Below are 27,184 nucleotides of genomic sequence, written 5' to 3'. Positions count from 1 at the left end.
ATTACTAAAAAAATAAATAAATAAAAATTTAAAAAAGATCCTGTCATGGTCCGTGTCTCACCCTGCCATTTTGGAAGGGAGTCACCACCAGCTGTGGGGGGGGGGTGTGGGGGGGGAACACCCACTCCCCCTCTAGTCATATCTGCCTCTGAAGGTTTGGCTGGTTCTCAAATTCCCTTAGGTTTCTGCACTTTCCTCCTCAGGAGCTGGGAGTGGTCAAACAGGTTCCACCTCAAGGAATCCAGGCCCCCAGTCACCTTGATGGGACTCCTACACCGATCTGGGCTCAAAGGAATCCCCTCCCTCCTTTCTTCACAAGTGAGCTCCAATGGTTTTATTGCTGGGAAATAGTTAAGTCTCCAAAGGCATCCACTGGAACCTTCCACTCCCTGCCTTCAGCACCCACAATATGGTGGTGAGTCAAGTAGAGCAAAGACAATCCTCTCAATTTTAAGGTGGGTAAACTGAGGCTCAAAGTATCTTCCATATAGTTGGGTCTAGAACATGTGTGTCTTCTCAGCCTTATTCAAGGGGCTCTGGGATGCCTGAGCAGCTGTGTTGGGGAATCTGGGCGAGCTCTGGCCCCAGAGTCAGAGAGAAGTGGTGCCCAAAGCCTGGCGACTGGGGCCTCCACCCCGTCCACAAGTGGGTTAGTGCTCCCAGAGGCTGGCAGCGAGTTTAGCATCTGTGCCTTCTCTTTGTGAAGCTGGAGTACCACACTTAGGTAGATTATTTTGTCTATGTCCTCTGAGGAAGACCAAGGGTGTTGGCTCATTGGCTAGTGTATGTGTGTCTGGGGCTGGGGGTGAGGGGGAAGGAGCCTGAATAATGAGAAGAACGAGCTTAGGATCTGGAGCCCTGGGCTCTAGCCCAGCACGTTCTAGTGTTCTAGCCCCCAGCACACTGTGTCACCTGGGGTGATCTCCTACTCCCTCTGGACCCCAGCTGTTCTATCTGTAAAATGGAGATGGTAGTGAACGGATCGATCTCTGTTGTGGAATCTTAGCTAGGAATCTTAATGTTCTCAGAGTGCTGTCCTGGGCCCTGCCCCTCCAGGAGCCCAGACTGTCTCCAGGGCCTGACTTCACCAGGTTGGCCCCACCAAGTCTCTGACACCATCTGGCTGTTTCCATCTGCTGTCCTGTCCTCCCAGGGGCCAGAGCCTGATTCCAGCTCCCCACTACCCTGGGGCTGGGCAACCGGTGGTCTTGCTCAGGCCTGGGCAGAGAGTTGTGGGGGGTGGGGTGGGGTGGGGTGGAAGGGGGAAGTTGGCTCCAGACACATACTTGACCTCCTGAGTCTCTTGCCCTCTCCCTGGAGCCAGCATCCTTGCCCCGCCCCTCTTGAAATCTGAGCTCCGGGATCCAGGGAGGACTGTAGCTGCAAAACATTCCAACCCCTTGTCCAAACACTCTGCACAGCTGGCGGAGGGAGGGGCAGCCAGAGCCCAGCTCTCCGGGGAGCCCTTGCGCTGTTGTTTTCATGGGAATGGGGGAATGGTGGAGTCCTCCCAAGGAGGGCCAGCCCTGGATCCCTAAGAGGTTCATGGGGCTGAGGACTAAGGCCCACTCCTGGGCTCGCACCAGGCCTCCCTTCCGGTGCCTGCCCCTGATGGGGAAGATCCATGTCTGCCTGGCCAGGTGTTGCCAGTGGCCTTGTGAGCATCCTCGTGATGGACTTGGGCCCAGCGCTCTGGCGGCGGGGGAGGGGCTGCGGGAATGCCGCCCGGGAAGTGACTTGGGGAGCCGCTGTTACAGGCTACAGGCGAGCAGTCCCAGGCTGGGCTGCCTCTTGGCTCTGACTCACCGGGCAATCCCAGACTGAGCCTCCAAGGCTTAGTTTCTTCATTTGCAGCAGGAGGGACTTGGGCCTCTTCTGGCTCTGATTTTTCTAAGTCCCAGCCAAGGACAAGGCCCTTATAAGCTCCCCGTGAAGTCCTAGCTCTGCCTAAATGTCCAGAAAGAAGCAGTTTTTTTCTATGCCCTCCCCAGAGCAACTCTGACTTCATTTCCTCCCTTAGGGGACAGGCTGGTGCCTGGCAGCAGGCGGCGGAGGGGTTGGGGAGTTGGTGGGGGGGGGGACTCGCTCTCATACACTCTGTCATCAGCCCCGCTGAGGTCCTTCCCCTCCTGCCATGTCGGGGTGATGGGGAGACCCTGCCCCCTTTTCATACTTCCTGTTTTCCATTAATTGTTTCCAGGTGGGCCCAGAGGTTGCCCCGCAGAGGAAGGTAGGGGCAAGGGAGAATTTAGCAGGGTATCAGTGAGGAGCAAAAACAGGAAGGGGGTGGGAGCAGGCCATGGAAAATTCACTGCCAGGAAGGGCCAGGCCAGCATCTGGTTTGCATTAGGCTGAGAGCTTCGGAGCCCAAAGCCTGAGTGGGAGATATTGTTATCCGCGGGGTAGAGCTGGTGGGGTGTGACTTCAAGTCAGGAACTGGCAGCTTCTCCCCGACGGGAAGTCAGAGGCAGACAGGAAAGAAGAGGGAAGCCGAGGGAGAAAGGCAGAGGACACTCTCATTTTGAGTGTGGCAGACCCTTTACCAATGTCACCTGCTGTGACGTTCCCAACTTCACTAGGACAACTGTTCCCATTTTGCAGATGAGGGAACTGAGTCCCAGAGAGGCGAAGTGACTTGCCTAAGGTCACACAACCAGGGAACAGCAGAACTAGGATTAGATTTCAAGCCAAATGAGACGGGGTGGAATCTTCAAACCATCCTGGTGGGCTGAGGCTAACCATGGCCCAGACAAGGGGGTACTGAGGATTTGGGAGTGCGTGCGGGCCAGCCTCTGCCCACACAGTCACTCGGTTATTGTGGGGGTGTCCCACAGTTCCACTCGTCATGACACAAGGTGGTCACATGCCTGAAGGCTTCACCCTCAGGAAAGAAATCTACAGGGGAAGGTTTCCTGGTGGAGGGTTATAAGCAAAGGAGAAATTTATCAGCAGGGGGTAGGATGTGCTGCAGAGGGCATTGTGGGAGGAAAGAGGTGGTATCCGGCATGTCTGGGCAGTAGCAGCTGGCCTGGGGGGGCCTTAGAGGGTGAGATTCCATATTACGGTCAGGGCAACTGAGGCACAGAGAGACTAACGTGCCCAAAGCCTCATTCCATTCAGTCTGGAATGGGGCTGTAGCCAGCTTGTCTGACATCGGGCCTTTGTGCTTAACTGCTACACCGAATTGTGTCTTTTTGTTAGTGGTTACAAGTTTTAAGGGGATATTGAGGCCAAGCTTGGGATGGGGAGGCGGCAGGCGGGGGGCCTTGCCCAAAGCCACACAACCAGTTGGTGACAGAGCCTGGGCTGGACGGGGCTTTCCACCTTGCTGACCTGGGCTGGGAGGGGACAGGCAGCTCCTCCTTTGGGCCTAGTGGAAGCTGGGGCCTTGGGCATGCAGAGGAAATGTCCCAGGACCCTTCAGCGAGTCTTACCTTTCCCCGGCTTGGAGCCCAGGAAGGAGGGCCCCTGGTGTCTCCTGCTGCCCGCTGAGCCACAGGAGTTAATAATTACGGGGTTTCAGGAGATAGAGGCCTGCTGGGAGGAGCCTTTCTCCCAGGCCACTGCTCCTCAGAGATAGCAAAGGTTAGCGTGAGGCTCAGCCTGGGGCAGGGCTGGGGGTGGGACGGGGAGAAGGCTCTTGCCACCACCTTCCTGGCAGTCTCCAGAGGGACCCTCAAGCTGGCCCTGGCATGGATGACTCCAAGGAGCACACCAGGTGTCCTGCCCGAGGAACATGCCCCGTGTTCCTGGCACTGAGCTCGGGGGCTGTCCGCTACGCCCCATCAGTTCTGGGCCCTGCACTTGACGGGAACTTGGGAGAGGAGACCTGGGACACAGACAGGTGAGCCAGTGACCTCGGTCATGGTCAGGGAGGGGAGGGGGTGATAGCTTGCCATTTTGTAGGGGCCCTGGGGGAGGAAGGAGGAAGAACCCAGGCTCCTGACAGGGGGCTGGCATGGAACTCGGAGGAATTTCATGAGCCTCCTACAAGGTCAGCGCCACGGGGTGACTCTGATTGTCTATCTTGGTGGTTGGACAGACACAGAGTCTGAGGTTCAGAGAGGGCAAGACAAACATCCTGGGTTACATGGTGAGTGGAGGAGAGAGTGAAGTCAGAATTGGGGCCTGGGTCATCCGGGCTTGCAATTTCCTGTTCCTCATCTGCTTTCAGCCAAGACTCTGTGGTCTGGGCTGCCAGGTGGGGACGGGGATGGTGTGGAGAGGGGTGAAGGGCATTCGTTTGAGTCCCTCCTCACCTGCTGGCCAGGCCCCAGCAGGCTCCTCTTTTTGCCTGACTGCACACAGCTGCAGTTTCTAGTGAGTTCTCTAGTTTCCGGGCTGTCTTTTCAGAAAACTGGTGTAAGAGGTCACAGTCCCACCACCCCTGGCTGTGTGACATCAAGTAGGTTCCTGAACTTCTCTGAGACCAATCCTTTCAGCTGGGAAGCAGAGCGTTCTGGGCTGTGGAAGGAGCTAGTGAGGCCTGGCTGTCGAAGGTCATCGGATGTATTGATGATGTATTTTTAGGTAGTAATTTGGGTGTCAGTGCTCCCAGAATGGTAACCCCACATTTATCCTTGGAGGCCTCGCTTAAATCCACTGGCCCTCCCCTGTCCTGCTAAGAACTCTTTCTCTGGGGCCTTAGCCTGGGCTGATACCACCTTTGTGCCTTATCTCCCACCAGTCTGGGTTACCACGACTTGGACCAGTCTTATCTCCTACCCAGGCTTGTGAAGTCTTGGAGGGTAAGAGCCCTTTCCTGAGCTCCTTTTGTGTCTTCTCCCCCTACTCCTAAATAATGAACAGAGCAAGGGCCAGGAAGACAGCAGTTGCTCTTGACTTATTTGGTGTAGGACTCAAGTCAACAAACATGGTGGGGACATCTGCTTTGGGCCAGACCCTGGACTAGACTGGGGCAGGCAGAGAAACACTGCATGGAGAAGGAGATGGTTTCTGCCCTTGGGAAACCACAGTCTTAGAAACAGTTGCCCTGCAGAGTGAAGGGCACTGGAGGACTGGGCAGAATGATTCTGGTAAGTCAGAAGGGACGTCACAGTGGGCTGCCTAGGTTGTTCACTGCACAACATGCCAGTCAAGGGAGTGAGTGAGCAGGCATGAAATCCAGCCTGTTCTCCACACACCAAGTTCCATACCTTGGCATGGGCTGCGCCCCTCTAGGAAGGCAGTGCCATTTTCTATTTGTGACAAAGACACTGTGCACTTAGTAGAGTGTACTCTGAGTACTGGCTCTAGAAGTGGAGGTCCTTATGAGTATGTCTCCCATCCTGCTGTCTCTCTACCATATTGGTCCCCTGGGATGACGGAGCATGTGTCTGCGCAGTTTGGATCCCCAGCCCTTATATGATCCATGGTTTGTGCTCAGACGGGATGGAAGGATGAATGGATAGATGAATGGAAGAAATGTGTGTCCCCAGTGAAGACCTGACAAATTCAAGCCTGGGGTCCCAGCTCTGTGGGTCTGGAAGAGTAGTATCCTGAGTTCTGGTACCATCTGGAAGGGAAACACCTCCTTCCTCTCGGCCTCTTAGGCCTCTCTAGAGACAGAGGGTGGGAGCCCCCGTCTTTGGCAAGAGAGAAGAGCTATCCTGTCACTGGATCCGGCTGCAGGCTGAAGTCAAGGCCAGCAGTCAGGGCTGAGGAACAGTGACAAAGGGGCGGAGGGATGGAGGGACAGGAAGACCAGTAGTCTGGGATTAGGTTTTACAGAGGACCTAAATCTGGACAGCTGTGCTGGCCGGGGTGCATCCCCCCACACCCCCACCGCCAGTAGATGCTGGGCCAAGGCAGGGAAGGGATGCGCAGGGAGTGTTCCCAACAAGAGGGGAAGGCCCTTTGCCAGGTGGGACTGGGCTGCGGGTGGGGGAGGGCTGGGGTTGAAGACTCGGACCAAAAGTGGGTCTTCCTTTGGGATGAGCGCTCAAGAGTAAACCCAAGAAAACTTGTTTGGGGGTCTGGCCCCTTTCCCACCCTCCAGGAACCGGCACAGAGCCCGGGGAGCCCAGGGCAGGGGGGTGCGGGCCAGCGGCCGGCTGTGGGGCGCCGGGGGCTGCCGGCGGGCTCCGAGCGCTGGGCCGCCAAGGTTCCTGAGCAGTCGTGGCCGAGGGTTCGGGAGGCGCCGCGCCGGGGCGCCAGGGGCCCAGAGAGGAGTCAGCCGCAGGGCGCGCGGGCCGAGGGCTCCTCCCCCGCTCCCGCCGCCGCACCATCCCGGGGCGGAGGGGCGGGGCCGGGCACGTGTCCTCGGGCCACCCCCTCGGCCACGTGACCCGCCGGGAAGGGAGGGGGCCGGGGCGGGCTGGGGCCGGTGGGGGCTGCGGGCGGGCCTGACAGGCGGCGGGCGGGGACGCGGCGCGGGGCGGCGCAGGGAGCTCGCGGCGGCGCCGGGATGTGGAGCGGGTAGGTCCGCGCGCGGTCCCCTCACCGCGGCTGCCTCCGGGGCGGGGGGGGTGGTGGGTGTCCCCGCCGCATGTGCACCCGGCCGGCGGCGGAGGGGCGCCCTGCGGCACCGGGACGCGCGAGCTAACTCGCTGCGGAGGTGGAAGGACGCCCCGCGGGGAGGGGTCGGGGGTGCTCTCTTGGGTGCGGAGTGTGAAGGGTGGGCGGGGGACCTTCCCGGCGTGCGGGCGCCAACTCCTGGCTCATCTGGAGCGCGAGTGAGAAGGGGGCGGGCGGAGTGGGGGTGGCTTGCAAGCCGGAGTAAGTGTGGGGTACGCACCGGGAGGAGTACCCCCCCCCCAGCCCAAGCCTGGATGAACCCTTGGAAAGCAGTGCAATTGGAAAAGGGGGCTGGGTCTCTGCCAGGGTCGCTAGTTAGTTGATGAACCTCCATCTGGGGCTTGTGGATCAGCCGGCTCAGAGGTGTGCGGTACGGACCTCCCTGCAATCTGAAGGAGGGCAGCATCGCCCCAGGTCCTGGTTTAGTGGCCTCAGTACCTATTACCGATTATTGGCTCTCAGGGGTGATCCCCGTTCCTTGGCCAACGTGGTGTGGGTCCCCTGCCCTGTTCGTGCAGGAAGGCTGTGGTCTTCTCAGGGACTTGGGCAAACACTTCCTCTTCCCCATGGCCTGGAAAGGCCAGGTCCTGGAAGAGCTGTGGCCAGAGTGGGGTGGGTTGTGTTCCTGTAAAGAACTGGGCCAGCTGGGGGGTGGGGAGAGTCCCAGGACGGGGCCCTTTCCCAGCCAGAGCTGGGGAGTGAGGGCAGGCCTGCTGGAGGGAGGAGGTGGTGCCGGCTGGCTGGAGAGGTTCCTGATGCCTGCTGGATCCTCTTGACTCCATGACCCCTAGCAAAGCTTGGGCTGAGATGCTAGCGAGTAGTGGGGCTTTGTCCCCAGCAGGGGGTGCTGAGAGAAAGGGCTCCAGGTAGGGGTGAGGTGTGGAGAGGCATGCCACTTAAAGGGTGAAAGGTGAAGCAGAACGTGTTCTTTGAAAAAGTCCTCCCCCACCCCTGAAGAAGACAGTTCAGGGAGAAAGTGGTTGTGTGGGACCTGATGGGGTTAACACAGTCTTGCGTGGGGTTAACTGTGTAACGGGCAGCCCAGTCTGGAAGAAGCTTGTGACCCCGTGTGTTGGGGGTCACCCAGGTGAAATAGTCATTGAGTTGCTGTGTGATCTTGAGAGTATGTCCTCACTTCTCTGGGTCTCTGGGTGAAATGAGTAGGTTGGGGTGGGAGGGGTTGGGGGCTGATCCATGCCCTGAGTGCCCTTCCCCAGAGGCATCCAGGTTGGGGCCAAACAGGGCTGGGAGCCCAGTAGGTCCTCTTTAAGAACAGGGTAAAAAAGACTCAGGGTCCTGGAGAAGACCCCCCTCCCCGCACCCCAGTCCAGCCTCCCGGCCATATTCCCAAGAGCCTTCTGGATGAACCAGGCTGCCAAGTTGACCCCCACATGATCCTCAGTATGACTCATTTCTTTTTTTTTTTTTTTTAGGATTTTATTTTTTTATTTGAGAGAAAGAGAGAGCTAGCATAAACAGCGGGGAGGGGCAGAGGGAGAGAGAGAGAAGCAGACTTCCTGCTGGGCAGGGAGCTGGATGCGAGGAACCCATGATGATCCCAGGGGACTCTGGGACCATGACCTGAGCCAACGGCAGACACTTAACCGACTAACCCACCCAGGCGCCCCTATAACTCACTTCCTGTATGTACATTTAGATCCCTAGGCCCTAACCTAACCCCAGGGCCTAGCCAGGTATAGAGCACCTAGTAGGCGCTTTATAAATGCAGATGGAACACATGAGGGGCAGAAGGAGGAGCTGGACACCTGGGAGTGAGAGGCCGACTTTTGGGGTTACCTTGAGCACTGCATTTTTGTGGATATTCCCCAATCGGATATTAGAGGCAGGGATTGAAGGCTCAGGGGCCAAGCTGCCAACATCTACTGGGCGCCTCAAATCCTAGGAGCTCACCCAGACTCCAGCAGGAGCCAGAAGGGACCCTGCTTGGGGTCCTACTTGTCCATGTAAGTCTAACTGAGTTGCTTAGGCTTCTGGCCCCCAGGGACTCAGACAGTCTGGGTAGGTGCATATTTGGTCCTTCATTCTAGAGTATGAGGAGTCTGGGATCAGGGGTCAGTGGCCCTGGCTAAGCTGTCAGTGTCTCTGGGGCTTCCTTCCTCACCTTCCTTATCTGTAGGTGAGGGATGGTTGCCGCTAATGGTTAGGCCCTGGTGCCGGTTCACCCCACCTTGGCCGTGGACCCAAGGCTGCTCCCCTGGGGTGGGTGGCAGTGGCAGGATTCTGCAGGAGCTCAGGTGGGCCCTCTTCCTTGGGACTTCTTGCGCAGGAGCGCTGAATGCTGAACTCAGAGGCAGTTCCCCCCAAATTGGGATGCTCCCCTCCCCATCACCCAGAGCTTCTCATGTCCATAGTCTTGGATGCCAGGCCTGCTCTGAGAGGGGGTGAGGGCCACTTCTTGGGTCTCTGCAGCTAACACAGTGCTAGGTACTTGGGACTTGGTCAGCAAAAGCCAGAAATTGAGTTCTGGGCTAGTTTTCTCCCCTGGTCTCCATTTCCCTCTCTGATAGTCGGGGCTAATCATTACCTATCTCTAGAGAGAGCCAGGCTGGATGGACTGCTCAGGAATGAAATGAGATTCCCCTACCCTCCCAGGGATGGAGGACTGCATCTTTGGAATGAGCGGGATGCTGGGGAGCCCTGGGCTGCAGACGGGCTGCGTGATCTTGAGCAGATCACTTAACTGCTCTGAGTTCTGAGGGACTTGGATTTTCAAGCTCCTGCCTGTCGGGCCGAAGTCACAGGGGTTCATAGGCTCAGACTTCATCTGGAGTATGGAAGGAAGGTGGGCCTCCTGCCTGGGAAACATTTGCGCACCTCTCCCAGCATTTGCGCACCTCTCTTCCTGGAAGCCCTCCTTGATCTAACTATCTATCCTACCCTAACTATCTATCAGACCCTCATGAGAATCCTGCTTGTCCTAGACTCTCCCCACTCTGCCCCAGATTTGTGCCCAACAGGGTGGTGGTCGGCAGGGGGCTCAGGGACGGTGCGGCTCAAATCTGTGTGGTCATGCAGATTGGGTGGGTCGGGGCTGATGGGGTGCCCAGCACATGAGAGATGCTTGGTCTGTATGTGCTGGATTTTCGAGAGGTCGGGCCCTTCTAGGACTGAGCAGGTGGCTGTGAGGCAGGTGCTGTATGTGCAGAGTGAGCTCCTACATTCCCAGGCCTGGTGCTGGCTCTCCGTGGAGACCCAGGGCTGGGCTGGGCTTGGCTGGGGCTCCCACAAGTAGCAGCTTGCTCAGCCCTGTCCACCTGATTCAGGTGTTCTAGCCTCCCTGCCTTCCATCCTGCAGCCAGGTCCCCCTTGCTGGAGTGGTCCAGATTTACCTGCTGCCACCGCACCGCCCCAACCCCAGGGTCCTACTCTGCCCGCTAGCCTGATGTTCTGTTCCCATGTGTGACATATAGGACACCGTTGTCCCATTCTAGAACTCTCCTTCCCAGCCCTGGGGTGGCTGCTCCTCGGCCCTCCAGCTGGCTCTGTGGTCCTAGGCTCCTCTGTTACTCCTCCCCCAGTGCTCCCTCAGACTGCAGCTGCTCCCTCTGGCCCCCGGTACCTCCCCTCAGCCACCTAGAGACCTGTATAGGACATGCCACTTCCCAGACACTTCAGCTACCCCCTCTCCCTTCCCCGACAGACCCCCTCTCAGTTCCCTGTTCCCATGGCAGGCACCATTTCATTATGTTAGTTAATTACTGTAGTTTTGTTGCTTTTTTTTTTTTCCCCTATCACCCTCTCCAGCCCCCAGTTCCTGCCATGATTCCCCCGATTCCCCCGTCAGAGTCTTTTGTGTGTCTCTCACTTCCACACATCCCTCCCGAGCCCAGGATCTGCCTGGCTTATGCAACAGCCTTGGATGGAACCCCCACCATCCCCACCCCGCCCCCCCGCTCAGGCACTGGCTCAAACTTCCTCAAACCCCATCTGCGTCTTGCCTCACTTCTCCAAAACCACCATTCATCCCTTTTCTCCCGTCTGGATTTCTCCAGATGACAGGTCACATGATGCAGTAGTGCCAGGACTCTGGGTTCTGTTCCCACCCTGCCTCTTCTTTGCTGCGTGTTCCGGTCAGGTCACCATCCCTCTCTGAACACCAGGCGCCTCATTGTCTGGACCTGCTCGGGGGAGCATATCCCTGCAGCGACATTGTGAGGGTTCAGAGGTGAAGTCGTAGCCCCTCTCTGTCCTCTTCGCCTGGCTGGGCTTGCATCCCGGCTTGCGGGAGCCGATGCGTGAAACCTTTGCTGGGACTCCTTGGGGCCCCTGGACAGGAGGAGTCCCTTGGCTGTCAGCCTCAGGGCTTCGGAATGCCTGTGCGCGCGTGCAGGGCCGTAAGTCTGAACGGGGCTCCTGTGCCGTGGCACTGCCCCATAGACCAGATCAGTGACAGCCACCCTGTTGGCCCCGGGCAGAGGGTGAGTGCTCCCAGTATGCCCTCCCAGCCTCTCCCCACTCCATCCCATTTCAGAGCTTCCCTAACTAGTTCCTTCCGTCTTCTCTAATGAACCCATCATGCCCATTAACACAGGGATCTTTAGTTCAAAGAGGTGACCTGGGTGCTGGCCACCGGACCAGTGGAGAGAGATTGAAGGGCAGAGAGACTCATGGCAGGTGGGTGGGCTGGAGATGGAAAGAGTATGCCGGAGCCTGGTCAGGCCCTTCTGGCCCAGTGGGGATTACTGGGACCATTGGATCCAGGGGTCCTCATTCTCAGCTTGCCTTTTTTTGTGGATGGGGACAAAAGCCCTGCTGGCCCTTCTAGGGCAGGATTGGGGGGTGAGCATTGTGGTTGCTGCTCCCCGCCCCCCATGTGTGTTTCCTGGGGAAGTGACCCAGTGGGCCCTTTCCTGTCTAAACTGTCGTGGGCTCTAGACAGCAGAGCCTGCTTCAGGATGGGGGATGTTGGGTGCTCCCACTTTCCTCTGACCTTGACTCTTACTGTCTCCTGCCTCTAATCTCTTCCCAGTGGCCGTGGGTCCTGTAACGGGCCCTCCCTGGAGCATATTCTGGACTCTGGACTCTGGACTCTGTTTCTGTAGGGAATGGGGGCTGAAAAGGCTTGGGCTGAGGGCCGTGCTGGACTGAGGGGTGGGGAGGGGTGCGGGGCAGAAGAACTGAAGTAGTAGCCCATGCTCATCCAAGGAGGGAGTCCCCAGCCCCGCGGGCATTCACATCGAGGTTTTCCAGCCCCTGATCTGGGATGCTGAGTATGTGGAAATAGAGGGTTCTGGCTTGGGCTGGACCTATGGGGCCGGGGGTCCCTCCTTTCTCTGAAATTTCTGAGTTGCCTCACAGCTCTGAAGCGTGAGGGGAGGGCCTACAGATTCAAGCTTCCCTCCCAGTACAGGGAGACCCCATCTTTCCTGAACCCCTGGCCCAGGCGTTGGGCAGTTGGTAATGTCCGTGCAGTCCTTCTCTTCCCACGCTTTCTGCCATCAGGATTTTCAAGTTGGGATTTTACACTGGGGAGGAGATGTGGGGAGGCCATCATTTCCTCTGGCTGCAAAATTGGGCTCATCCTTCCCAGCAGTGCGGTGAAGTGAGAGCCTGTTGGGAAAATGATGGAGGACGGTCTGGCCGTAACCCCAGCCATGACCTTGGGACCAACAGGAGAGTTAGTGACCACTCTGGTGGTCTTCATGGGAGGGGCTGGAGGTCTTTTTCTCCTCAGCGGGGGCACGGGTGATGTCTGGGGTGGTGCTTACAGAGGAAAAGACACCAGGGCTGGGTGTCTAAAACCTGGGATCCTGCCCTATGTCCCGTGCCATCCCTGCTGGTCGCTCCCCTCCTTGGCCCACAGTTCTTGTTTGTCCTGTTGAAGTAGGCAGTCCCTGAGTTGGGGTCCGCTGCCCCTGGCTAGCCCAAGCGACAAGGGCCATCCTCTCTCACCCGAGGAAATGGCCCTGGGCCCCAGGCCTCCAGATTCTCAGCCAGAAGACCTCCCTGGGCCTGTGGTTTGGGCTGCAGGACCCAGAGCCTGGGCAGGCACGGCAGTGTGGCTGTAGACGGCCCCGTCTTTCCCAGGTGCTGGATCCGGTGACTTCTTCACCTGGTTCTTAGTCCACCTCCTCCAGGCTTTACTCCTGTCCCACAGGTGGTTTCAGAGAATTGCAGTGACGTTCCCTGGGTCTGGTGTGGACCCCAGCTCAGAGCCTGGTGTGGACCCTTGCCCGGCCCGACTCTGGCCTCTGCTCTCAGCCTCAGCTCCCCCCAGCCCCGGCCTGCCCTCCTGGGGGGCAGTCTCTGGGCTGGAGCAGAATCTGAGAAGTCATTCGGGCCAGAATTGGGTCAGATTTCCCTGCTGCCGCCAAGGAGGAGTCTCCTGAGCCCGCCTGAGGCTCACAGCCCTGGGTCCTGAAGCAGATGCCCTGACTGTGCCCTCACACTGCCCCCTACTGGCCAGGGAGGCACTTTGGGCCTGGACTGTAGAAGTCCCTGCTGTCTGGCCAGCAGCGCCTCTGAGCAGCCCTGTGAGCCTGGGCCCGTTCTGCTCTTCTCTGAGACCCCATCCCTTGTCTGTAGGACGGGGACTGTCCCATGAATGCTGCTGAGAGCTGTAAATGAGAAAACAGGCACACAGCAGCCCAGGGGGCTTCTGGCCCAGGGTGAGGCCCCCAGGTGCAGACCCCAGCCCAGGGCTGCCATACCACTGCCACAGCCCCTGCTCACGCCTTGGGGACCCCTTGCCAACGAGGACCACCCCCCCACACACAAAGGTATTAGGAAGGATCCCTGTCCAGCATAGTCACTGTTGATGGAGTGATAGATGTGTTTTCCCACTTTATCTGTCAGAGCCCCGGGTCCCTGCCAGGCAGGACCCAGCCAAGCAACCATGAGGCCACACTCTGTGCCGGTCCCAAAGCAGAAGGCAGGTCGGGCTGGGCGCAGGCATGGGAACACGTGAAGAAGGGTTGGGAATAGGCTTGTTGCTAGGGGTCCCCTGGGTCCCCAGCAACTTTGTGCTACCTGGAAGGAACCGGAGCTCAGGGGCTGCTTGGTGACTGTCTCAGAGTCCAGATGACAGGGAGGAGGGACCGATCCCCAGTCTTGCCTTTCACGCTTGTGCCTGAGTTAGCCTGAGTCCCATGACCCCTTGGCCCTGGATTTCCTCCCTCCTGTGTGGGCCCCGGGAGCCCCCTCCCCTCCACTTCCCCACCCCCTCATCATGGCCCCGAAGCTGCTGGCTCAGGGGCCCGCCAGTTTCTGCTGAGTGAGCGAGTCCGGAGGTGCTGTCTTGGCACAAACCGCTGCTGGGCCCCGAGCCCTCTCCCTTCCTGCCTCCCTCCCTCCGCAGGGTCTCTTGCAGGGTGGAGGGTGTGGATGGATGGGGGGGCACGGAGGCTGCTGGCCACAGCACTACCTCTAGGGTCTTTGACTTCAGGGAGAGAAGGGTCCTGAGGCCCAGAGACGGGTGTTTGCCTGAGGTCGTCACAGGGCAGAGCAGTGGAGAGCCAGGACTGTCCCCCACAAGGCTCAGGGAGCAGGAAGACAGTCTGCCTTGCCTGGGCTGTGTGGCAGAATCTTCCTTCCTCAGCTCTGTGGGTCCTGGCTGGGTCCTTCCTCTCCTGCCCACCCGGAGTGGGATATAATTTGCATAAAATTTGCATTAACAGTAGCCAAGAAGGCTGTTCCCATTTAAGTGCCTCCTGTGTGCAGAGGGTTTTTTTCTTTAAATTTTATTTTTTATTAACATATAATGTATTATTAGCCCCAGGAGTACAGGTCTGTGAATCGTCAGGCTTATACACTTCACAGAACTCACCATAGCACATACTCTCCACAAAGTCCATAACCCAATCACCCATGTACAGAGGTTTTTGTTTTAAGATTTTATTTATTTATTTGAGAAAGAGTCCCCTGCTAAGAGCACAAGTGAGGGGAGGGGCCAAAGGAGAGGGAGAGGCAAGTCACCTCACTGAGCAGGGAGCTAGACTGGGGGCTGGATCCCTAGACCCCAGAATCAGGGTCTGAGCCCACGGCAGACGGTTATGACTGAGCCACCCAGGTGCCCCCTGTGTGCTAAGGTTTTATGCACATCAGATCCACTGGGTGACCCCAGAGGTAGGGCCCAGAGGACTGTCCCCACTTTGTAGAAATGGAGACTCAGATTCTCAGCACTGACGCATTTACAGTCTCCTGCTGGACAAACCCGAACTGAGCGCCTACTGTATACCAGGCCCAGCCCTAGGCTCTAGGCCTGAGAGGGTGGTTGTCAGTGAGGAGGGCGCCCTGACCTGGCCCCCAGGAGACCCCGCGTTTGGTCCCTCTGTCTGCGGGACAGCCCAGTGACAGCCTCGTGGGTAGTGTATATGTTTTACAGATGGGCCCAGACCAAGCCCCGAGTGGCAGGCGTGTGGCTCAGGGTCGGTCCCTCGGCTCAGTTCTGGGTCTCAGGACCCCAACCTTGGACTTGCTGTTTGCCCCGCAGCCAGCCCCACCCAGACGAGGGCCACCCGCCGCCCCTCGAAGCTGTCCCAGTCCCCTGGAAGAGCGTGGGCCCCTGCAGAAGCCACAGGGAGTCCCCAGGAGGCCTGGCGGAGAGCCCTGGAGGGGAGGAGGCCCAAGGTGAGGAGGGCCCCGCGGCCGCCCAGCTGGACGTGTTGCGCCTGCGAAGCTCTTCCATGGAGATCCGGGAGAAGGGCTCCGAGTTCCTGAAGGACGAGCTGCACAAAGCCCAGAAGGTGGGGCTCCGAGGGAGGCGGGGACAAGGGGCCCCCCTGGAGGGGGCCGTGGGCTCTCCCTGAGCACCCGCACGGAGGCCGTGCTGAGCATGAGGGCAGCACAGAGGAGAAACCAGTTCTGGTGACTTCTGAAGGATTTCCAGCCGTTGGACTGCTCTGACGGCCCGTTCTGAGTTCTCAGAGAGGCTGACGGTTGGGGTTTCGACATCGACATCGCGCTGCAGCCAAGTGGGAAACGCATCCTAAGCTGTAGAGTGACAGAGGAAGGGAGGCTGGGGCTCAGAGGCCCGTGGAAGAGGACCCTGGCAGTGGAGCCCGATTGGTGGGCCTGGGTCCCCTCCCACCCCGCATGCCAGGCTGACAGCCGCCCTCCCTGGACCCCGCAGGAGCTGAAGCTGAAGGACGAGGAGTGCGAGCGGCTGTCCAAGGTGCGGGAGCAGCTGGAACGGGAGCTGGAGGAGCTGACGGCCAGCCTGTTCGAGGTACCGTGGCCGGCCCGCCGGGGGCCGGGTGGGGAACGGGCCCGCTGGCGGTGCGCTGGCCCCTCACCGCTCACGCACAGCCTGCCTTCTTCCCAGGAAGCCCACAGGATGGTGCGGGAAGCCAATATGAAGCAGGCGGCATCAGAAAAGCAGCTGAAGGAGGCGCGGGGCAAGGTGAGGCCCGGCCAGCTCCCAGACAGGTGCATCTCACAGACCCCTGGCATATGGCGAGCTTCAGTTTCCCCATCTGTAAGATGGGTGTCTCAGTCCCCACCTCAAAGGCTGTTCCAGGGGTAATGGGGCAGAGGGGTTAGGTCCTAGTCACCACTGGGACAGGCCATCCTGAGCTGGGGTGGCCGGCAGCTGGCAGCCGCAGTGACATTAGCCCTGGACTGGGCTTGACGGCCACCTCTTCCCGGCCAGATCGACATGCTGCAGGCGGAGGTGACCGCCTTGAAGACGCTGGTCCTCACGTCCACACCAGCCTCCCCCAACCGCGAGCTCCACCCGCAGCTGCTCAGCCCCAGCAAGGCCGGACCCCGCAAGGGCCACTTACGTCATAAGAGCACCAGCAGCACTCTCTGCCCTGCTGTGTGCCCCGCGGCTGGACACACCCTCACCCCGGACAAGGAGGGCAAAGAGGTGAGGGGTCACAGGCGGCCAGCAGACACAGGCGACAGGCGGTGTCCGGCATCAGCACGCCATGGGGCCCCATAGGGAGACCTGACGCCTTGCAGTGTGACCTGGAGCCTGTCCTGCCATCTCTGGGCCTCGGTGTCCTCTGTCTGGGAGGGCTGGGCAGCCTTTTTGTGAGACAAGGTTTGGCCCTCAGGCTCTGGGTGCAGTGCGGGTACCCCTCACATCTCCCATGAGGGCCTGCTAGCCCGTCCACACCCCGCCAAGCTGTAGGTGGTATTCTGGGCACCTGAGGCTGGCCTGGGGCCTGAGGGCCTTGCCTGGGCTGGGGGAAGATGGGGGAGTTCTTCGGGAAGACTCCTTCCCTGGACCTAGGGAGGCCACTGCTGGGCCTCTGGGGACAGGCTACTCGGGCCCTACATGTCCGCAGCCCTGAGGTCCCGTTTGTGACATCCCTGGACTCGAGGGTCCTCAGCACCTTCTGGTGAGGGTACCTAGACAGGCAGAGCCTTTGGGAGCTGTCCCTGCGCCCCCCAGCCTCAGCTGGGGTCTTTGGTCCAGGCTGGGCAGTGGTGTCCTTGGCCATGGGTTTCTGGACACGTGAAGGCCCCTGCCAGAGCCTCACCTTCCTCACATAAGTAGGGCCTCCTGGGGCCATGGGAACTGACAAGCCCAGGTGTCAGGAGCTCAGCTCCGGGCCGCACCCAGCATGCCCTACAAGGGCCACGTGGGGCTTGGGGTCCTGTGGTCTCTGACACCAAGACATCCCCCAGCTCCATCCTGCCCCCTGTCTCTGGGGTTTCCAGGGAGGGGATGCCAAGCAGGCCTTGCCCCCACTTCCGAGTTCTCAGCTTCTGACCGTAACACTAACATCTCCTTCCTCCCGTCTGTCTCTGTGCACCTGTCTGTCTGCCCCGCCCCTCCCAGCCCGGGCTGCCCCCCCTCCTCTCCCTGCTCCTCTGCGTGGTCCCCAGCAAAGCTGTTCACCTCACCTACGAGCCGGCCTGGCAGCTCCTGCCTGGGGAGCCGCCTGCGGCCCCCACCTCCACTACCTCTCTCTCCTTTTCCCGACAGGTAATGGCTGGGGAGGGGCCGCCCCTCTGCCCCTACCACGCCCAGCCTCACTCACACCGCATGCGCCCAGGGAGACCAGTCCGTCATCTCCACCCCCTCCCCCGCAGTTGGTGGCCCCATGTGTGTTCTCTCTGTGTGCATGTGTCTGTGTGCGGCGGGGGAACCTGAGGGGCCCATCTTCAGCTTTTCCTCCTCCAGGAGGCAGAGGGTCTTCGGGACGAGGCCCTGGACCCAAGTGTGTGACCCTGTAGAGCCAGGAAGCTAAAAGCACACCTAGCTATGGAAGTTTGGGTTCTGAGCCCCTGGGGGCAAAGGGAAGGAGGCACTTCTTCCTTAGAGCTCTGCTGCCCTGCTTGGGCCCCTGGGGACAGACCCGCTGGCAGGCCTGCCCTTAAACCTCCCTAGTCCCCATCTCCTTCGGCTCCACCTGTCCCTGCCACGGGGGACGGGGGGCCCCCCTCCAGCGCCTTGACTGGCCCCCTCTGGCTCACCCTCCCCCACAGGTGGACACCACCCTGTTCGCAGAGTTCCAGGCCTGGCGGGAATCACCCACCCTGGACAAGACCTGCCCCTTCCTCGAAAGGGTGTACCAGGAGGACGTGGGCCCCTGTCTGGACTTCACCATGCAGGAGGTGCGGTGGGGCGGAGGGCGGCCGGCCCTGGGGCCCAGCCCTGTAGCCCAAGGCCTGCCGCTCATGGCCTGGCCTGCCGCCCTGCTTTGTTGCAGCTCTCGGCGCTGGTCCGGGCCGCCGTGGAGGACAACACGCTCACCATTGAGCCCGTGGCTGCGCAGACACCGCCCACGGTGAAGGTGGCCACGGTTGAGTGTGGCAGCACCAAGTAAGCTTAGCGCCCTTCACCCTCTGCTGCCTGCTTGAGAAGGCCACGCCTAGCCTCGTGCTCTGCCCAGGGGTAACCAGGGACCGAGCCTCAGCCTGTCTCCGGGGGTCCTGGGGTGGGACCCAGGGCGGGAGTGTGGCGCACAGGCTCAGCTGGGGAGGAGCGCGGAGGCACGCTGGCTGACCTCAGGCAGGGCAAGGAGGCAAGGTTGGCACAAATTCCTGCCTCTGGTCATAGATTCCCGTCCCCCACCTCCAGGCCCTCCTGGGAGTCTCCCTCTTCCTGGCTGGCCTGCAAGGCATCCCTCTCCCACCCCCACCCTCTCTCCCACAGTGGGTTCTGGGCCCCAACTGCCATGTAAATGATGTCGGCTCTTCACTCTCCTTGTGCTGATAAATAACCAGGCTGCCCTTGGCTTCTCGTCCTTCCTGCAGCTCAGCTGCCATCGAGCAGGGCTCGCAGCAGAACCAGATAGCCAGGGTAGAGCAGGGGGCAGAGGCGGGGAGCCCTTGCCCTTGGCAGCCCAGGGTTCGACTTGCCAGGGAAGCCCCACAGGGCGAGCCTTGTCACACAGGGGCACCTTTAAGCCAGGTTTTGAAGGACGAACAGCAGTTTGCCAAGTAGGGAAGGGCCCTTCAGGCAGAGGGAATAAAAGGAGTGAAGATATGAGAAGCCAGGGTGTTAATGGAAACATCACAGGGTTTCTGAGCAGAGCGATGGGGTGGGGAGGGAGATAGGGCTGAGACTGCAAAGTATTCGAGGTCAGAGTGTAAAGGGTCTTGGATGAAGTTTGGGCTTTGACTCACTAGGCCAGCATTTCATAGTCATCAATAGATGTTTCCTAAAAAGAGGGCTGCCAGGTCCAATCAGAGTCACAGTAAACATGGAGGCAACAAAGGCACTGATAAGTCCCGTAGCCCAGGTGCCTACTTGACCTTCCTCTGCTCCAGAGTCTCCATAATGGTTTCCTGGGCAGTAGGAAAGGAGTGGGGAAAGATGATGGGCTAGATGTGGGCTTTGGAGGAGACCCTGGCTGTAAGGTGGAGAAGGGGAGAGGGGAGGCAAGGGGCTGGTTGGAGGAGCTGAGGGGATTCAAGCCAAAAGCCCTGCTGGCACGACCTAGCCTGAGGACCTGGTGACCAAGTGGAGGAGGCAGTGGACTCCTGTTTAGTTGGGGAGGATGGGACTGAGTCTGAGGGCCCCAGTAAAGTAGGGGGTGTTTTGAGGGGCTGCAGTGAGTGGAGCTTTGGTATACCTTACATGAAGTGCACTGAGCTCTCCTGCCCGCTAGGGGCAAGGTGAGGGGTTCAGGGGTGAGATCCAACATAGGTCAAAGGTCTCTCCCAGGGACTTCTGAGGCTCCTGCCTCCTTCCCTGGCTCCTGGGAAAGCTGGGGTTCAGGGAGAGGATGCCAGACCCCACCCCCAGGTCCGTTTGCCTCTCCCTTCCTTGGTGCATCCTTCTGCCTGCCATCCTCCCTGCATGAGCTGGGTGGGTGAGCCCCCGCCAGCCACCACAGCCCTCTCTGCTTTCCCCTAGTACCTGTGCCCTGAGCGGGCTGGCTCGTGCCTGTCGCCACCGAATCCGGCTTGGGGACTCTGAGAGCCACTACTACATCTCACCATCCTCCCGGGCCAGGGTGAGTCATCCAGTGGGAGGGTCTTGGGCTTCCTAGGGGCACCCTGGGCTGGGACTCAGGGCCCCAGGCCTAGGAGCCCAACCTTGATCTGCAGAACAGGGCACAGGCTCAGAGAGGTGCAGAGACTGACTAAGGCCACACAGCCAAGACTGGTGAATTAGTTTGTCATTACTACAGAACCAATTACCATAAACTTAGTGGCTTAAAACCACCTCCTTTTATTATTATGGTCTCCCTGCGGCAAGAGTCAGCACAGCTTAGCTGGGTGTCCAGCTCAGGGGCTGCAGTCAAGGAATAGGCTGGCTGCCTCCTTTCTGGAAATAGTGGTCCTCTTCTGAGGTCCCATGGCTGTTGGCAGGACCCAGTCCCTCAGGCTGGGGGCAGGGAGGACTGAGGTGCCTCTTTGTTTGCCAAAACCTAATCATGGGAGTGACATTAGGATTCAGGTTTAAATGCCAGGCTCCTACCTCCCAGCTCAGGCTCTGGCCCCAGACTTTTGAGAAGGTGCTGAGGTCTCTCTGTTACTCGAGCCTGCCCGTAGTGGAGGGTGCCATGAGGCCTCCAGGAATCCCAGCTCCCATCCTCACCTGCCAAGTGGCCCAGGCTGGGTCAGGGGACCTCACCAAGCTGGGGGATAAAGGAGAGAACCATCTCTTGTCCTTGACCTATTAGAGGCTGTTCAAGGGGATCGAAGTGGGCAGATGGCCCCGTTGCTGGGCAGCTTGTCTGGGCCCAACGAGCTTCCACAGGGTGCCCAGCGTGTCATCCGAGTGCATCCCACAGCAGCGAGCTGAGCTCCGTTTGCTGATGGGAGTCTGTGCCGTAGAAAGGAGGGGCATGACCTGGACCTGGGGCCTCCCCATTCTGAGCCCGGTCCGCCTTCCCTGCAGCCTCCGCCCTGCATCTCTGTGCCCAGAGCCCTTTCCAGCGGCCTTTTTTTGGATCCCCACCAGGACTCCATAGAAGGAGCCTCGCCAGCCATTCTGTGCCTGGCAAAACCATATCCATAGATGTAAAAACTAAAAAAACGCTATAGAACTTTGTTTCTTCCAGGCCTATGTGTCTTTGCCTTGGGCAGAATTGGGATGGGAGATGAAACAGTGTGAAATCTTAGGAAGGAGTCCCCACCTCGGAGAGACCAAGGCATATGGCATCCGTAGGGAAAAGAGGTTTCCATCCCCGAAGCATAGCCCTGGGGAGAGAACCCCACTGCTCCCGGCCCCTCCTTGCTCACCAGCCTGCGGTGGGGACCCACTGGCTGCTGGGAAACTCCGTGGCCAGGCACACAGGCCTCTCCAGTACCAATCTCTGCCCCACCTCCTCATAGCCCCTCCTGAGCCACATGGGCTAGGTCCCCTGACTGGGGCGCCCCTCTCTCACGCTGGCCTGGGCCACCAAGCTTCTCCACATGCTTTGTCCTCCTGGCAAGGATTTCTGTGTGTTTGAGGGTCCCCTCCCTGTAACTCTGGACCCCCTGGGCCCCCACACACTTGGCATCCCTCCCCTGGAACCCTGGGCATTGAGTAGGTACAGTTTTGGCCACAGCTGCTGGCCACCTTCTGTCCTGTCTCCGGTTGGGTTCCCTAAAAGCTGAGCCTGAGATGAGGATTTTACACCATTCTTAGGAGGAGTGAGGGAAGTAGAATGCGGGGATGAGGAAGCGGAAGAGGGCATAGCCTCGGCTGGAGTCTGGCTGCAGCCTGATCCTTGGGACCTCTGCAGCCCAGGGGGAGTTCTGCCCAGAGGCAAGGGAGCTGGCCTTTTTTACACCAGTCATTGGCTGTGGTGTGCCAGGTTAGGGGGTACAGAGGGGCACCCATGAGCTCTTAGTGGCCGACACTCTCAGCCGTGGGGAGAAGGGCGCCAGCAGCACCCTTTCTTACAGTAGGAGAGTCTTTGTGGAAGGGCCCTCATCTGAGCCAACTTAGGGTCTGCGGTGCCCAGTACAGGGCCTGGCATGGAGCAGGCCTCAGGCCAGGTGAGGGGCTTCAGGCCTGGGGATGCAGGGCAGCCCCGGTGAGCAGCTTCTGATCCCCCTGCCTATCCTGGCATTACCAGGAGCACCAGGCCAAGGCCTGGCGGCCAGGTCCTTGAGCCCCTGGAGCAGGCAGGTCCCTCAGGATGAGCGTGGATTCTACCACAGGCCTCCTGGTTTCACCTTCCAGTTCAGCCACTTACTGTCTTCGTGGCCTCTATAATTGTGGTCCAGTAGCTTTGTTCTTAGTCTCTCTGTTTTCCCCGTGTGTAAAATGGGGACGATAAGCATGTCTGCCTCACGGGATGCTTGTGCTAGGCGAAATGTTAGTTGCTGCTGTGTTTTTTTTTTTTTTTTTATTGGGAGGAGTACTAATACCACTGTTTGTAATTAAATTTTATTTATGTATTTTTTAAAAGACTTGATTGACTTACTTGAAAGAGGGCGAGAGAGAAAGAGAGCACAGGAGCGGGGGGAGGGGCAGACGGAAGGGAAGAAGCAGACTCTCCCGCTGAGCAGGGAGCCCGATTCTGGGCACGATCCTGGGACCCCGAGGCTATGAGTGAGCTGAAGGCAGACGCTTAACCAACCGAGCCACCCAGGCACCCGAGTAGTAAAATTTTAGAGCCCAGCCCTGTTCAGCTCAGAGAGCATTATCTGGCTCTGATGGGATGTGGGGTTTCCCGCTCTGGTCTCTGGTCTGCCCTGGCTTTGCGGGGGGGGGACCCCTTTTGTGAAGGCTGGCGGGTCACAGCCTCCCTGCTTCTGCCCCCAGATCACCGCCGTGTGCAACTTCTTCACTTATATCCGCTATATCCAGCAAGGCCTGGTGCGGCAGGAAGGTGAGCGCCCCCTGGTGGCCGGCGGTGCTAGCCCATGGGAGGGAGCGGGCGGGCCTGCAGCGGTGTTGGGGGTGGACCTAGGTGCTTTGTGGCCCAGAGGACAGAGGGGAGGACTCTGCCAGCCTCTGCCAGGTCCCGCTGCCTTCTCCCACCCAGAAACTTCTCCCAGGCCCCGGGGCTCGAGGGGACTGCTCCCTGTTACCGGCCTGGCATTGGAAGCCCTCCACGATGGGGTGGGTGTCCCTTGTAGATCTCCTCCTCCCCGCTGGGGGTACACCTCATAGTCATTTGACACCAGCTGCTGTCCCCCACTTCACCCTTGCCCGCCCGGCAGGTCCTCCATCCACCTGTTGTCCCCTCTGCCCCTGTTCTGCAAGGCCTAGCGTCCTGCTTCTCCACCAGACTTGCCCGTTTGGAGTCTGAGCCTCTCTTCCCCAGCTCAGGCGTCAAGGCCTTGGAGGGGACCTCGGACTGACCCCGTGGCTCTGCTGACCACTCAGGGTCTCCAAGCCCCTGGGGAGACAGGGTTGGGAAGCGTATGGAGCCCAGCAAATGCATGGTGGTGTGTTTGTGCACGTTGGTGTCGGGCCGTGGCCGTGGCCCTCAGCGTGGCGGGGTAGGGTGTGTTCAGCACTCAAGTGTGCAAGGCTTCCGTGTGGAGCCTTAGAGAGGTCAGGGCACCACTGAGGTCATCTCTGCTGGGGGACTGGGGAGCCCTGGGTGCCTGCCAGCTGCCCTGCCCAAAGCCAGGGGAGAGGGGCCAGGCCATCTGCTCGAGGGGACCCTGACCCTGAGCTGTCCATCTTCTTTCCACCTGCAGCCGAACCGATGTTTTGGGAGATCATGAGGCTGAGGAAGGAGATGTCGCTGGCCAAGCTCGGCTTCTTCCCCCAGGAGGCCTAGGGCATGGTCTGGGGCCTAGAGGGGGGCTCTGAGCAACAGCCTACACCTGCCTGGGAAGACAGGGTGCTGGAGCCGGCCCTGAGCCAGAAGCTGAACCAGATGGACGAATGGCCAGGCCGTGGACGCCTTGCTGAGCTAGTCCCAGACCTTCATCCCGGGACAGACAGGACCTCGTGAGTGGACCCTTGTCTTCACAGACACCAGGAGACTTTCAAGAAAGCACCAAAGACCAAGGAGCTTGGACCTATACTTGGGCTCAGCCCTTGGGCGGGGGCTTCTGGGGCAGGCCTGGGAGCTGCTGCTTGCAGGAGCCTTGTTGCTGCCACATCCTCAGAAAGGGGCCTGACACCCACCTGGGTGGCCTGACCTCCAGGGTATTCCTGCCCAACCCCCCACCCCCACCCCACAAACCACCTCTGGTCCCAAGCCCTGGGCCACCAGCACCCCCTGGTAGCCACCCCTCACCTATTCCGGGGCAGCCTCCCTGGACTGGCCCCAGAGGGCCCCCTGCCTCCAGCATCTGTGGGGGTGGTGGGGTCCCAAGGGGCTGTCAGGGACTTGCACACCAACCTGTATCTGCTTGAGAACTGTCCCCAAACTGTTCTTAAGATGGATCAGGGTCCCTCCTCCTTGCACTTGACCTCCCCCCTCCCCTCATCTGAGCCCCGTGCTCCAGGAGGCCCTGCCCCCACCACCACTGGAAGGATTAGGATATTTTTCTCCCAAAGTTAAACACAGACAGGGCCTCAGGATACCCGTGTCTGTGTTCGGCCGTGGGTGGCCATCTAGATGACAGGGGCCGCGGCCACCAAGCCCTGTACACAGGACCAGGGTAGGGTGGGCAGGACCCAGGCCCCCTTCCTCACCCCTCAAAGCCTACTGGGGATGGGGATCCAACCTGGACACATCCCTCACCACAACTGATTTCCTCCTTTGAATGGAATGTAACACGATCTCTATTTAATAAAGGAAGGCTTTGTTGGTCGAGGCTGGGCAGCCACGCGCCTTCACTCCTGCGCCCTGGGGTTCGGGCCAAGGCTTGGGCAGCTGAAGGAATGAAACCAAATCCTTCCCCAGCCAGCCCTCGTGCTTGGGATTAGGCCCAAATCCTGCAGGGATTGCTGTGGGGAGCACCCCTCGAGGCCTTTCCGGCGGTCCTCGGGGATGTGGGTTAGCAGGGCCGAGCCTGGCTTCCTCTCCCCTGCGGAGGGGCCCTCTGAGGGTGGAGCAGCGGTGCTGAGCCTGCCTCTCACACTGTTTTGGGGGCACCTTGGGCAGATCCCCTTCCGGTCTCCCTGTGTCCATCTAACGGGAGGTTGGAGTTCAGAGTCAAAACCAGGAGGCCTCCTGGCGAGTGCCGGACAGTGGCAGGATTTACTGGCGATGTCTGCCAGCGGCACGGGCAGGGACAGATGTGGTGGCTCTGGCCTTTCCGGGCCTGCTCAGGATTCTTAGTAAGGGCCAGGAGTCCTGTGGTGGACCTGGGGTGGTATCTTGTGGTGCCAGATCCCTTCCCCACCTGTAGGGCTGTGGGTCAAAGCCCGTGGGGGTCTCGGGGAGGAGGGGAGCATAGCAACTTCTGAGTCAATGTGTCCTGGGGCTGGTGAGGGGGTCCCTACTGGCCTGAGGCCTCAGGCTGACTGTGGACCGGCCAGGCCTCTGTCAAGGCCACCCAACCCTATCCCTCTCTCCAGCCAGTAGCCTTTTTGCTCTTGGTCTACTGCCTCACAGATTCCCCTTCTCTTCCCCCACTGCCTCTCCTCCCCCTCCCCCTCCCATCCGTGACTTGAATTCCCTCCCTCTCCCGCCTCTCAGATACCCACCGGTCAGGTCTCTGACGGACGTCCACCCTCGTCCCCCGGGTGCTGTGTGGAGCACAGAAATCAGTGAGGGGGGGTCAGGGGAGGACGTGTGTGGCCACGTTACACAGGGTTACCCCAACATCCTCTCCTACATACCTGCCTCTTTCTGCCCTTCCCTTTGTCAGTCCTGGGTCAGCTGGGGGAGAAAGCATGAAGGCCTGGGCCTTGAAGCTTCCCTGCCTCTGGATGAGCCACCCCCAGGGCTGAGGAGACAGCAGGCCATGTTTCAGGAGCCAGGACAGAGCGTCCCACAGCCCAGACTTGTTCGTGCTGACCCCGGGAAAGGATTGCTCGTCAGGCCTGTGAGGCTATGGTGGGCACACAACAGTGGAGATACTTGGTTGGGTGAGGTGTTTGTCGGGGACCCAGGGACACATGATCTGGCTTCAGGACCTCCCAAAGGTGGCTGATAATCTGAGCACCGCCATTGGCCCCAGGGCCTTTAAACAAGCCATGCCCTTGAAGTGAACCAATGCACTTAAACCTCAGAGCCATTCTGTTTCCACATTGTGCAGCTCTATGCCCTGAGGCACTGAGAGGTCACTTGGGCTAGGATGGGAATGCAGGATCCCAGCTCCAGAGCCCGCATCTAGGACCCCTTCTACTGAACACCGGCCTTGGGCCTGACATGGGATTAGGCCCTTCCCTGTTTTTCAGAGATGTAGAAACGGAGTCTCAGGTGGAGGCCAAGCTGGATTTTCCTTATGTCTGTTCCCCACATTTTTACCCACTTCTATCTGCCCTCACTGCCATTCTTCAGGCTTCTGGGGGTAGCGGGCTGGGGGGCTCTCTGGAGGGAAGGGCTCAGGGCTTTGGCTCTCGGAGTTGGGAGAGCAGGGTTAACTGACATCAGCAAGACAGGGGTTGGTCCTCTTAAGTGAATTTCCTAGATGACTAAGTGCTGCGGGCATATGTGGTCACCTCTTAAAGGCTGGCAACAACCACGGCCACGAGCCCAAGCCCTCGAGGGGGCTTTCCACTATGCCCTGCCATGTCGTGTTTTCCCATCTGCAAAGTGCATCCTGATGGGATGTTGCTGGGACTGGGTACCTGGGCAACAGCTAGGCTCCTGTCGGGGCCTCAGTTTGCCCCTCTGTGAGTTGGGAAGATTAGACCACATGCCCTTTGCAGCCCCTCCCCCACCCCTTTTCCATTTATCTTATTGGGGTAAAAAGCACAATTTAGCATCTGAACTTCCTGCCATGGTCTGTATGAGCCACGCTTTCTTTACCCACCCATCCCCTGCTGGACACGCATGCTGCTTCCACCTGTGGCCTAGCGTGGACGATGCCACGACGGACACGGGAGTGCGGTGATTTCTTTGAGGCCCTGCTCTCAATCCCTTCGGATATTCACCGAGAGGTGGGTTTGCCGGGTGACAGGCCACCGTTCTGTCTTCAGTTTTCTGAGGAAAACTCCAGACCGTCTTCCGTGGAGGGTGTGCCATCTTACGGTCCTGCCAGCAGCGCACTCTGGTTCCTGTTTCACCACATCCTCGCCCACACGTGTCACGTGGGTGTTTCTGGATCACTGCCATCCTAATGGCCGTGGAGTGATCGCTCACCGTGGTTTCGAGGTGCATTTTTCCAATGCCTGATGCCCTTGAGCATCCTTTCATTTGCTTCTTGGCCACTTCCAAGCAGCTGCCTTGTACCAAGGGGCACTTCGGGGAGCCCCGCCATGCGCTGCAGTGATGCCTCTGGGGAGGGA

The 27,184-nt window shown here is 59.4% G+C and overlaps 1 protein-coding gene across 6 annotated transcripts; it reads left to right on the top strand.

Moving 5' to 3' along the window:
- The first annotated feature begins 354 nt into the window (after positions 1-354).
- RAB3IL1 (RAB3A interacting protein like 1) lies at positions 355-24,600 on the top strand. 6 transcript variants are annotated; one of them, XM_047692236.1, is made up of 11 exons: positions 355-455; positions 14,969-15,221; positions 15,608-15,703; positions 15,800-15,877; positions 16,127-16,345; positions 17,267-17,413; positions 17,917-18,045; positions 18,141-18,253; positions 19,793-19,892; positions 22,643-22,709; positions 23,530-24,600. In XM_047692236.1, the coding sequence occupies exons 2-11, from the start codon at positions 15,162-15,164 to the stop codon at positions 23,610-23,612; spliced, it is 1,092 nt and encodes a 363-aa protein (XP_047548192.1). In that variant the 5' UTR covers positions 355-455; positions 14,969-15,161; the 3' UTR covers positions 23,613-24,600. The 6 variants fall into 6 exon arrangements, with proteins under 6 accessions (XP_047548192.1, XP_047548186.1, XP_047548188.1 ...); XM_047692230.1 differs by lacking the exon at positions 355-455 and adding an exon at positions 3,601-3,844; XM_047692231.1 differs by lacking the exon at positions 355-455 and adding an exon at positions 6,363-6,417.
- The last annotated feature ends 2,584 nt before the right edge of the window (positions 24,601-27,184 follow it).

Source organism: Lutra lutra, chromosome 10 (genome assembly GCF_902655055.1).
Source record: "Lutra lutra chromosome 10, mLutLut1.2, whole genome shotgun sequence".
In the NCBI taxonomy this organism is placed as follows: Eukaryota; Metazoa; Chordata; class Mammalia; order Carnivora; family Mustelidae; genus Lutra; species Lutra lutra.
Note: the sequence above shows the minus strand (reverse complement) of the source record. Positions and strands in the feature narration are given on the sequence as shown.